The 12,942-nt window shown below is 30.1% G+C and overlaps 1 protein-coding gene across 1 annotated transcript; it reads right to left on the reverse strand.

The window, feature by feature from the left end:
• Positions 1-422: 422 nt before the first annotated feature.
• Positions 423-2,437, reverse strand: LOC130943654 (RNA-binding protein 1-like). Its single transcript, XM_057871627.1, has 2 exons — positions 2,074-2,437; positions 423-1,563 (listed from the first exon to the last, which is right to left on the reverse strand). The coding sequence occupies exons 1-2, from the start codon at positions 2,305-2,307 to the stop codon at positions 694-696; spliced, it is 1,104 nt and encodes a 367-aa protein (XP_057727610.1). The 5' UTR covers positions 2,308-2,437; the 3' UTR covers positions 423-693.
• Between the last annotated feature and the right edge of the window lie 10,505 nt (positions 2,438-12,942).

The following is a 12,942-nucleotide window of genomic DNA, read 5'->3' on the forward strand; positions in this document are numbered from 1 at the left end:
AATCTTCATGCAATGGATTTGCAACATAAATTTTAAACTAAATAATGGCACACGGTACAAGACAGGAAGCAAATCAATGAGTTTATGTGTAGCAAAAGAAGCCATATAATATATCGAATACATATTTGTGGCAATATATTTCCTTTTTTAATCAAGGACAACAAAATAACAATCCAAAGAAGAATGTATTTCCAGAAAACATGCAGCCTAAAATGCTGTTATAACTAACCACATCCATCCAGCACATAAAGACCAACATACCAATATACTGGGAGATAAGAGTTAAATAAAAAAATGAAAAAAAAAAAAACATCCATGCTTGCTAAAGGTCAAGCAAGATAGAGAAAAACACTTCCATAAAGGATGTTGCAAAGTGTAAAAAAAAAAAAAAAAAAAGCAATGTATGAGATAGAAAAAACTACTTCAAACAAACCAATTGAACCAACTATGAAAGAGGGAAAAAAAAGATTAAAATTATTTTACAGAATATCCATCATTAAGCATGAAAGGGCGCTAAACTACATATTTATGACACATAAGAAGGTATCTTCACAGATCTAAATTAACCAGAAGAGCTAGCCAAGAAGGTATCTCACATTATCTAGCAAAGAATATACGAACCTTTCATAGCCCAGAAGCAGTCAGATAGTATATACCTACAGGAATTTGGGGTTCAATGACCCTATTAGTCTGTCAACTAGAAATTTCTCCATTTGATCCTTTCAAATTAGAAGAGACCACATCTTGAGTCACAACTTGATGTAATGTCACATTGCCTGGAATGAATCCATTGGCAGTTAGAGGTTGATCAGATTTTATATTTCTTGCAGCACCAAGAATGCCATTGTACCCTCTAGTTCCAACTACATTACCTACTACTCCTAGCCTACCACCCATATACGCAATATTCGGGAAAGCATTAGCATAAGGCACATGACATCCCTGAGGACTGGCTATCATGGGCCCATACCAGAAGTTCCTAGAAATATCAGACGGCACTGCATATCCGTTACTTCCATACCCACCCATAGGGTACCAACCATAATTGCTTGATCCATAGACATAAACACCATCATTACTATACCATGGCTGAGGTGCAAAGCCAGGAACTGCGCAGCTAGGACTATAAGGAGGAAAACTTTTAGAGGCTCCTCTTTCACTCCTGTATCTTAGCTTATTAAAACCATCATAACCATAGTTTCCCTCTTTTGGAACAGCTCTCTTGACCTCCACCTGTCTACCATTCAAATCATGGAAACTTTTCACCATAACATTTTGTACCGACTCTTCAGAATCAAAAGTGATGAAACCGAATCCCCTAGGCCGGTGAGTTACGCTGTCCTGCATCACCACTACATCAGTTATGCGACCAAACCGCTCAAAGTATTTCCTGAACTCCTCCTCTGAGATACCAGCAGACAAACCCCCTACAAAAATCTTTTTAGTCCTAATGTTGTCACTGCTACAGTCATTACAACTATAGTTACTCGCTCCCCTGTTCTGTACTTGATTTTGGTGTTGGTGTTGCTGCTCACTTCTTGGTATTGCTTTTTTCACTTCTACCTACGCATAATCAAACAGAACTGACCATAAGACAACCAAATAAATACTCCATTCCAAAGTAATAGCAACTCAACCGATTATTATCTATTTTACATGAATTTTATTCTTACTTTCATAAATACCAACTGTTTCGCTGTCTTACCACCTCCTTCATTGACCTTTCAGATAATGTTACTCTTCAACTACTCCTTTCACAATGTTTCTTCCCAAAACTTATATCAAAACTTATATCAGGTATATTTTCCTTAATCACAGTGCTATAACCTTAAATGGTTAATGTTGTCGAATGAAGGAAAAAATCATTTTTTACGGGGGAAAACTACGCCATGCATCATTGTGACTTTCATGAAAATAATTATCGATATTAAGAATAAGAGATTCAAACAGTAAAACCTACAAGAATTCATTCCAATTATATCAAAACCCTAATTAATCAATCAAAGAATGCAAAAATGGGAGTAGGGCGAAAGTGAAGAAAACAAAACGAAGAAGAGAAGGAAAGTAGCTGACCGTTCTTCCGAGTATGACATGGGTGTCCTGAAGAGCTTTATCAGCAGCAGCGAGATCGGAAAAAGTAACGAAGCCGAAACCTCTAGGGATTCGGGTAGTGCGGTCCAAGGAGATGGTGCAATCCAAAACGACGCCGTATCTGGCGAAGTGATCTCTGAGTACGTGCTCGGTGGTGTCACGCGAGATACCCCCAACAAAGAGCTTCGCTTTATCAGAATCCATCTTCAAATTCATTCTACTGTACACAAAATCCCTAAATCCCCAATTTCCCAATCGCAAACCCTAAAACCCCTAATTCCTTCTCTCGCTACTACTACAGTGGTAACTGGTAACTCCGTACTCCCAGCATTGCAATTCGCATAATACAAACCCTAAAAAGTGAAAACCTACCTACGAACACCCGTACCCATTTTATTGTTTCACTTATCCTGGGCCTATGGAAGCCCATTGGGCCATATCCCCTTTGCGCATGTTGTATCCCTATTTACTGGCCCAAACCTATCGAAAATTACATTGAGACCAGGTCAAACCACGCTTAAGCAGGGTTTAGAGTTTTAAACAGTGTTACACATAAAAAAAAGTGGGTTTGATTAGTGGAAAAAATTATGATATTCATTAAAAGATATGACTTAGTCTTAGTTTAGTAAAGTTTTTATTTTTTAAAAGTAGTTTATAAAAATTAATTTTTAAAAGATGATTTGTTAAAAATTGTAGTATTTATATTTACACAGTTTGATAAATTAAATTAAAAATAGCTTTCAATAAATACAAGTAACAATAATTGCGTTTGGTAAAATAATTTTTAAAATTTTAAAATATTATAATAGACATAAATATAAGTATTAAATTTGAAAATTAGTTAATATATGAAGTTATATTATACTTTTAATTTTGAAAAATAGTGCTAACTTTAAAAAGCTCTATCTTAAGTGCTTTCAAAAGTATTTCGATCTTTTAAAAGCTGTACATAGTCTTTTTGATTTACCAAACATAAAATGAGAAATTTGAGCTCTTAAAAAGTACAAACACTTCTTTAAAAAAATTTACCAAACTAAGTTTTAATGGTGAGAAACATATAAAAAAAGAAAAAAAAAACTGATTTTAAATCATGTCAGTTATTAATTAAATAATGTGAGTTAATTGTACTGGTTATTACCTTGAACTATTTAGTTTGGAACCATATAACAATACAACTATAACTTGTCCTCTTGATTGGTGAATTGGTTGATACAATGTTTCACAAAATTACATCCCTGCTAATTTATTAGTAGGTAGGGGGATATAATCATAAAATAAAATACGTTAAGTTATGAAGTCAAATCAAAGCCCATAACCTGTGAAAGAAACATCGGCAATTTTGGAAAGCAGAGCTGAGTCATTCTCATGAGGGAGTTGGTTAGTTAGTTAGTTAGTTACGAGTTCAGATTTATGACTCCAAAAACAGTTACTCTATCTTCTCTCCTGCCTCCTCCTGAAAATTGGACGCAGAATATTGTCTGGCAAATTCAGGAGGACAAGTTCTCTTTGGAATCCTACTAATTTATGCAAATTAATGCCAAATCTTTATTCAAATCCCTGCAGTAATTGTACTATATTAATCAACTGTGATTGTTGAATTCATGAACCCTTTCGTTGTGTCCTTTTCATATTTTTACAATCAAGCACAAAATCTTAAATTATTCTTTTCCCCCCTTAAGCAAGGGTATAATAAGTAGAATTTCTGAGTTTGTGAATAATATAATGGGGTTTGGGAAAGGCGAAGAAACAATAATAAATAAGTCAAAGGGAAAGAAAGGAAAGCAACAAAAACCAAAACACAAAAGAAAAAACAATTGTATATTCCTAACATGCAAGCAATGTCCATGAATTGAATACACAATCCCAAGATCTCCTCACATGCCGGGTGTTAATTAAAGCAAGAGGAGGGTTCTCATTAAAATAACACTCTGTCTAACTCATGAGAATATTCGATAATTGCAACCCGTCCCTAACTAAAACAATTATTATTAATTTGAAGGATACATACATGAATACATAGGAATCAACATTAAATCATTTATCTAATCAATCTTTTTCCTATCTACTATTTAATTTAATTCTCTTTGCATGTGACAAGAAGGTTTGAATAATCCATGTTGTTGGATGTGAGAAGCGTCTCATTGAAGAAAATCGAGCAATGTAGACTATGACTAATTAATTCGTTTATTTATGGAAAAACATGCCAATGTCAAATTTAACCCTTGTTACAATTTGACTGCATTTGAGTTGCAATAGACATTTTCGGCATTTCGCTACTTCGAGAATCAAGAAGCTTACCTGATAACTTGCAATTAAATAAGGGGGGCTTTGCGGGCAACATGTTTTAGAATATAAATATAGGAAAAAAGAATGCATGGAGAAGCATCTTTTGAGAGAGGGTGTCCTCATTCCTATATATTTAATTGAGGCTAATTGAATATCCTATCTTCATATTTTCTGTCGGAAAAAAAATACACGTATATAGTACTCAGAGCTCTAGCTACTACATCTCCAAACAAGCATTTCTTTTCCTAGTGTTACGAGTTATTCGGATAAAAGAAAAATAAAAAAATAAAAAAAAAAACCTACTAAGTCCTACCATAGCAAAGGCAAAGCTAATGGATTCCATGAGTGCACAAGACCCAATTTTTTAATTTTAATTATATGTTTGAACGAACTCTGATTATTAATTAATAAGCAGATGTTTAGTATTTAAATTAATTATAGAATAAAAAATTGAAAAAATAATTACGTAATAATTTTAATTTTTTTTAATTAGTATATATGTATAAAAAAGAATATGTATTGTCTGAATAAGAAGTAACATAACGACACTCTTTGAAGAATAATACTACACATATAAATCTAACCAAATTAGTATAACATAATAAAAATCAATTATAATTAGTATTGATTCGGCCGTTACAAATCCAACATCATAAATTAGTATTGTCATTCATGATTCGACATTATTCACGTTATTATTCAGAAAGCTGCCATTATAGTTCGGCATTACAGTCATTAATCGGCAATAAACGCCATTAATCGGCCACTTACGTTACAACTCAGCTTAATGGACTGCTTCCCAAAAGTGAAACGTCCAACCTAACATTTTACCCTTATCATTGCTCTTTAATACAGGCAATAAAGCAGAAGTATAACCGACTTGCACATTTCACCCATAAAAAGTATGAACTTCCATCCTAAAAGGATACATTGAATTCTCAATACTGACTTAATCTTCGGAGTGCCTTTGCAGGTACACTCCCCCCTTGTTCCTTGCTCACGCCATGCGCAATTGGATATCTCATTGGAGAAAAGTTCGGACTTCCACAAAAGCTCAAAGGTCAGCACCGAAGATAACAACTCGGCGTCGACTCCCAGAGACCGAGCTCTCCCTTCAAATATCCATACAAGAACAAGTATTACTCTAAGTTTTATTGTTTAATTTAGTTAGACTTAATTTATAAAAAGATTTAGATGTGTAATATTACTCCTCTTTAAAATTTCATAATAAAAACTTTAAATAAAAGCCATCAACGTTTTTTAAATTTTCAGTACATTAAATGTATTAATAATATTTTAATTAAAATATTAATCTATTTAGTTTTTTTGTTCAATACTCTTAATGTATTATTTTAATTCAATCATGCTATATATACACTAAAAATTAATCACTAAATCAGTCATTAATATAAAATACATACTAAAATATAAAATACACATTAAAAATAAATTAAACTATATATATTTATACACAAATAATACATATATAGAAATATATTTTTTGTATATATAATATTTTTTATTTTAAATTTTTTCAAAACTTACTAGTTTAATTTTATTTTCTTTTATATCTTTATTATTATATCATTATTTGAAATAAATAAAATGCGAATAAAATCTTACCAACAACCATTTAACAGCACCCGACTCATTAAAAAAATGTACAAAAGCTCATTTCTAAATAATTAATATTAGTTAATTTTTTATTGTAAAATCATTTCATTAATCTCATTTTTTAAATATTCTAAATTTAAATTTTAAGATTTAAAAATTAAAATATAAATTTTAAAATTAAAAAATTAATTATTATTGGCTAAAAATTATTAATTATATAACTAAATTCATTAAAAAAATTAGAAGATGTAAAAAAAGCATAATTGTCTTTAGAATTTAGCTTATATATACCCTAAAAACATATGATAAGATTATTATTAATGAAAAAATTTTAATTTTTTAATAAATATAAAATAATATTTTTTAGACAAAATAGATAAACCCTTATTTTCTATTATAATCAAATTAATTACTAGTATGGTTCTAAAAATTGGACTGAACCGGTTAGTCGAACCAATTTGATCGAGAACCATCAACAATTTCAATTTGGTTTGATAGATAAACCACCAATCTAAAAACTGTTCCAGAACTATTGAAATTAACTAAGAACAGTTCAGTCAAACTGAACCAAAACTCAATTGGTTTTCACTTTTCAGCCTTAAACGTCATCGTTTTCGGTTTTAAATTAGATAAAAAAATAAAGAACTAGCCTCACCTTCTTTGTGTCTCATGCATCTGCTTCCCTCTCTCATTGCAGCTGTCCCACCACTGCTGTCGAATTTGGTCCAGCCATCGTTCCTACTGCTTCAGCATCGTCGCAGCTCGTCTTTGTCATTGTGTCTCGTCTGCTCGAATTCCACCACACTCCACCCTCCTCTAATCAAACAATCGCATCTTATTCCTCGAGTTCGACCTTAGTCCTGGTCTTTGTCTGATTTGTTGCTTATACTGTCGTCTGCCGTCGTCGTTGTTAAGTGACGAGGCAGAAAGAAAACGCACTGCAAAGGGAAAAGAAGGGTTGGAGGTCGTAGGAGGAGGTGATGTGAAGGATGAAGCCATTATTGCTTTTGCTGTGTTTGTGCTCGATGAGGACCACTAGAGCTGCTACTTCTGTTGTTGCCTCTATCGTGCCTTGCTAACATGCTACCATTGATTTCATCTGCGCTCATTCTTGTTCTACTTTAAAATCATGCTAAATTTGTGTGTGTCTATCCTTTTTGAATGTGTTTATAAATTATAAGATTAGACATTTTTTCTGATCATGATTTTAGTCTGAATATTTAGTAATATTGAGCATTGATTTTGCTTATTATAATTTTAGTATGAACATATGATCTTGTTAGAATTTCATGATTTTGTTATCGGCTCCTGAAAGTTGGATTTCTTTTTCTAATATGCTTAACATAATAATGATTTGGAATTTTTAATAAAATAGTAGACATATGCTTAGTGAATGAGGGTGCGTTTGGTTCAAATATTAGTTTTTATTTTCAAGAATATCATCTCTAGGAATACAATGTCTATGAATAAGATTACTTGGCATATAGCATTTCTATGTTTGGTTTACAAAATCTAATACTTTGAAATCTCGTGTAATACTTTTGAGAATGAATAATTTTTTGTTTGTTGGATCTAAATTTTTTAATCATATTATGTAATATGTCTCCCTTACTCATTTTTTTTTTGGTGACTGTCTCCCTTACTCATTTAAATTAAAAGGTTAATGACTAAACTTAATAAATTCCTGAAAAATTTTCATATAAATATATTTCAAGATAAATTCAATATAATTATTTTTAGATAAAACTATTTATTTTTATTTCCAAAACTATTTCCAATATCAATTTTTTTAATTTTATTAAAATTAAATATAAAACTAATAGAATATTATTATTTTTTACATTGAATTTTTTAATTTACAAAATACCTCTAATAATAAATTTACTATAATACCCCTCATAATAAATTTACTATAATACCCCTAATAACAAATATATCTAATTAAAATTATTATTGATTCTATTTTTTAAATTTACTAAAATACTCCTAATAACAAATATCTTTAATTCAAATTAACATTATCACAATTAAAATTAGCACAAAATACTTACCTAATTATATAATATGTCAAAATTACTCTTAATTATTCAAATTAAAATATTAATGATTAAACTTAATAAACACATAAAAAATTTATATATGAATATATTTTCAATAATTAAAAGGTTAATATTATTGTTTTTGGACAAAAGAAATATTTTTCTTTCCAAAAATACTCCTAATATCAAATATTCAACCAAAATTATTAGACTCTAGTTTTCTTAAAAAACTAAATATAAATCTAATCAAATATTATTACTTTTTTACATTTTGAATTTACAAAAATACCTCTAATAATAAATTTATTAAAATATCCTTAATAAAAAATATGTTTAATTAAAATTATTATTAATTTTAAATTTTTAAATATACTAAAATACTCCTAATATTAAATATCTTTAATTCAAATTAACATTATCAAAATTAAAGTTAGCACAAAATACTTACCTAAACCATAATTCATAATTCGCCTCATAATCCATAGTTGACTTTATATAAAATAAATATCAACAATTCTAATAACATGTATTAAAAATTTTTACTATTATCCAAATGAAAGTTACAAAGAAATCTTAAAAGTAAAAAATTACTAGCACTAATAAGCATATATGCACAACTCTTGTACAAGAACAACCCATCAACAAAATGAAATCAATATTACGATAAACAACCTCACACATAGAAAAATGATCACAATTATTGAGCGTGATGTTTTCTCTTCTATTGGTTCCACATTTCTTGTGCAAGTTGATCCCTCCATCTACCCCAAGCATCGCTCTCAATATGATGGATCGTCCCACCATCTACTCCAAGTATATTTTGATCTACTATCTTATTAATAGGATCCACAAACATCACTCTTCTAATGTGGTTATGCAAAATACAACATGCAGTTATAACTCTTCCTTGAGTCTTAATAGAATAAAATGACATTTTTCTTAAAATTTTCTATCTTATGCTTTAAATACTCCAAATGCCGTTTCAATGACATTTTTAACTTGTGAGTGTTTCATATTAAAAAGTTCTTGGGCTGTACTGCGTTGATTATGTGAATTAAACTCACTTAAATGATATTCTTGTTCTCTATAAGGTGCCAAAATTCTTTCATAATTCATGTATCCAGCATCACATAAGTAATAATGACTTAGTGTGACATATAAAATTAAACAAAATTAATGAAAGATCAAATAGTTACTTTGATAACATACTAAAGTCTCAATAAAATACCTCGGAGAACACTAAACCCATTGCGAAATAGTGCATCTTGCAATACCCTAGAATCTGCAGCTGAACCCTCCCAACTCGCCAATACATAGATAAATTGCATATCGAGAGTAACCACTCCAAGCACATTGGTTGTTATGTCACCTTTTCTGTTTCGATATCTAGACTTATCAGCATCAAAGACATTGACTTTGATATGGGTACCATCTAAGGCCCCTAGATCAATTCTAAAATCCAAAAAAAAAAATTAATTAACTCTATCTTAAAGTACACCAAACATATTAGGTTTAATAACATTAGCAAGATAAATTATTTTGAACTATTATTATCGTTCATCCCGTCTATCCTAGCTGGTTGAGGTTTCTTCAGTAAGAGATTATCACATCTCAAAATAGCATGCAATACGTTATTAAATCGCCTACTAATTGTTTCTTCAAATTTCACAAATTATCTCTTTGTTATGCTAATTTTGACATCATGTGCTATAATATGTAAAAACATGGCAGTTATTCTTCTACACCTATATTTCTACTTGGTTCTAACCTGCCAACCCATCTAAGCATGTTACACAATACATGAAATAAAGTCACGCCTATCTATTCTTGTGTTTTCTATACATGCTAGATCACTAAAATAAATAATTCTATCGACACTAACATCCCTTACTACATGTCTACTATAACTATCATTCCATTTTCTTTTTGTTCTCAATTGCAATATAATCAAAAGATAGTAAATCATCAACAACTTAACTATAAGGTCATTCATTAATTCAAAACGTAAAATCAAGCAGGCAATAACTTTCATTTTCTGTTTAGAATCCATTATGTCAAAAAAAGAAGAAAACATTAAAATATTTAACTAGAAGAACTTTGTAAATCAATTCAAGTATGTAATACATAATACAGATCATACAATTTAGTTTCATCTTCAATACATATATGCAATACATATGAGTGCTATTTTAGTCTAGAATTAAAAACTACACTAATTAAAACAAAGTTTCTTCATTTCAGTAGATGTATCACTGATAACTTCATCATTTCAGTAGATGTATCATTGATAACCTCATCATCAAACCATAAGCAACAGGTCAGGCATGCTACAACAATACAAACGTACGTGTGCGTGTGCGTATGTGTTAAAGAAAGAAAACAACGGCTTCCATTGTTGCAAGCACACTTTTTTTTCTCATCCAATGATCCAATTCATTGACTCAAATCTCCTGACACAAACACCACACCACCATTTCATATAAACTCAAACATACAATAATAACATAAACAACAATTCCTCCATAAATTCTTAATCTCAACAACACAATCTACAAACTCAAAATTCTCAAACCCAACAACATGGATAGGCTTGTGAAATCAAACAAAAAGAAGTGAAAGTTGTGTTCATCAAGTCCCAAAAGTGTAGCTCCACTTTCAAGCTCACAAACCTAATGCACACAATGACAGTGGTATAACAGAAGGAACAGGAAAAAAATAGAATGGTGATATTTTACTGCTATTGATCCAATACTAAAACAGAAGTCTTTGGCATAACAGCCATATAGCCACTAGAATGTGAAGTTTCAATCAATGCTATATAACGAAAAAAGGCAAGGATAAAACATTTGGAGATCACAAGTCCTTGAACTTACAGCAAATGAAGAGTCACTGAAAATACAAAAGTGTTGCATTTTATTTGTTCTCAAGTGAAAAACGTGCAAATTCAAAATCATTTATCACTGAAAAATATATACAAACAATTCATTTCCATAGGATGACTAATATTGCAAATAAATCCAATGCCTAAATACACAAACAAACAAATACCACACTAACATACAGAAGACTCGTTTTCCATTTTGTTACAAAAAACATAGTTCATCATGTTTGAATCCATACAAAAAGTTAATATTTGGACAATCAAAACTGACTCAATAAACATGTTTAAGAGAAATTCTAACTCCCTATACTATTGTTTAAGAAAAATTCTTTTGGATTATGTGATGTTTAAGAGAAATTCTGACTCCCTATACTATTATTTAAGAAAAATTCTTTTGAATTATGTGATTATGTCACAGCATCACAACAAGAAGAATAACAAATATCTTATTCGATTCAATTTTAACCATAGCTGAAAGAAGTACCTAAGAATCTCTCAGTTTTTCTTTTAATTTTAACATAATAATTGCCTACTTATCAAGCAAGAACACGCACAAAACAAACCACCAATCAAGACATGTAATTGATTTACCATAACACTATTCAGCTGTAAGCAACAGAGAATCTACAGAGAAACCTAATTAAATTTTTAAAAAATAAAAAAATCCAACTGCAACTTGGCAACACGAAATCCTCAACTTAAACTTTCTGACTCTGAATTTGTCGTTGTCTTCATCATCGCAATTCAATCTGCAACCGCACCTTGGCGACATGAAGAAGTTATCGAGCGAAAACGAAGATGAAGAGAATCCAATGGAGAAATTGAGATCGTCGCCGTTATGCACGACCTCGCAATGGCTGAAGAAAAAACATGAACACGAACAAAACAAGTGTAGAAGCAGTGAATCTTCCTTCTAGAATAAGGTGCGCGGTGGACGTGCGAATCCAAATTGGCGGCGAGGCGGAGCAGACGCCGGTGGAGCCTCCATGAATTTAGGGAAAAAATACTGGTAGGGTTTGGTTTTCATGGAGGAAGAGTTCTGCTAGGGTTTAGTTTTCTAATGAAATGAGAAGGAAAAATCTGAAGAGGAAGAGTTAGGATTAGGTTAGTAAGAATAATTTAATCATTTTATTTTGTTATACACATTCCATTCCCATTAAAATTAAAGATAACTAAGGAGAAGATGAGAATACAATTGGTAGTATTTTAATTATAGGAAATAAAAATTACTTGAGAATATGTTTTTAAACTTTGAAATAAACTTGAGAATAAGATATTTGCATGTAAATTTTCTTAAAAATACTCTAATATTTTCCCAATCACATGCACCGTGACATACATCATTCATGTTAGTATTACTTAGGTTAAATTGTTGCTTTGTTTTGTGCTATGTTAAAAAAAATTGTGCTGAAGTCTTGATAATCCTTGTTAAATTTTAAAAAGTTTGTTATTCTTGGTTAAAAATGTGCTGAAATGTTGTTAAAAGTTTACTGAAAATTTTGTTAAGTTAGAACTTAAGTTTTCAAGTTACTGGTGTCTTTAAGTTTTATTTGTTCATTTTGATTATTTGACTTTTGTTAAAGAAGGAATAAATTAGTTAATTTTGTTTTTAATTCAATAAAAAATAAATTGAATTAAGTCAATTAATGAGATTATAAATTATTAATATATTTTATGTCAATTTTTTTTATTATTTTTCTTTTAAATTTGTAATTTAATAAAATCATAAGATTTTGGTTTATAAAGTATTTTAAATTTTAAATTTAAATAATATATTAATATTTATATTAGACTATAATTATATTTTAGTATATTTATTTATTATTTTATTATAAAATAATTATTCTAATTAAACTATAGTTAAATCAATTGAATCGGTAAATTAATAAATCAATAACCAAATTAATTTGACAATCGATTCCATTTTTTAAATTTTAGATACTAGTGATTGGTATCCAATGAAGTACTCAACAAAGAAGCTAAGGGCCTCCGCTGGGTATTTATCAATCCGATGATGATGATTATGGTGGT

The sequence above is a fragment of the Arachis stenosperma genome, chromosome 8 (assembly GCF_014773155.1).
Source record: "Arachis stenosperma cultivar V10309 chromosome 8, arast.V10309.gnm1.PFL2, whole genome shotgun sequence".
Taxonomy (NCBI): domain Eukaryota; kingdom Viridiplantae; phylum Streptophyta; class Magnoliopsida; order Fabales; family Fabaceae; genus Arachis; species Arachis stenosperma.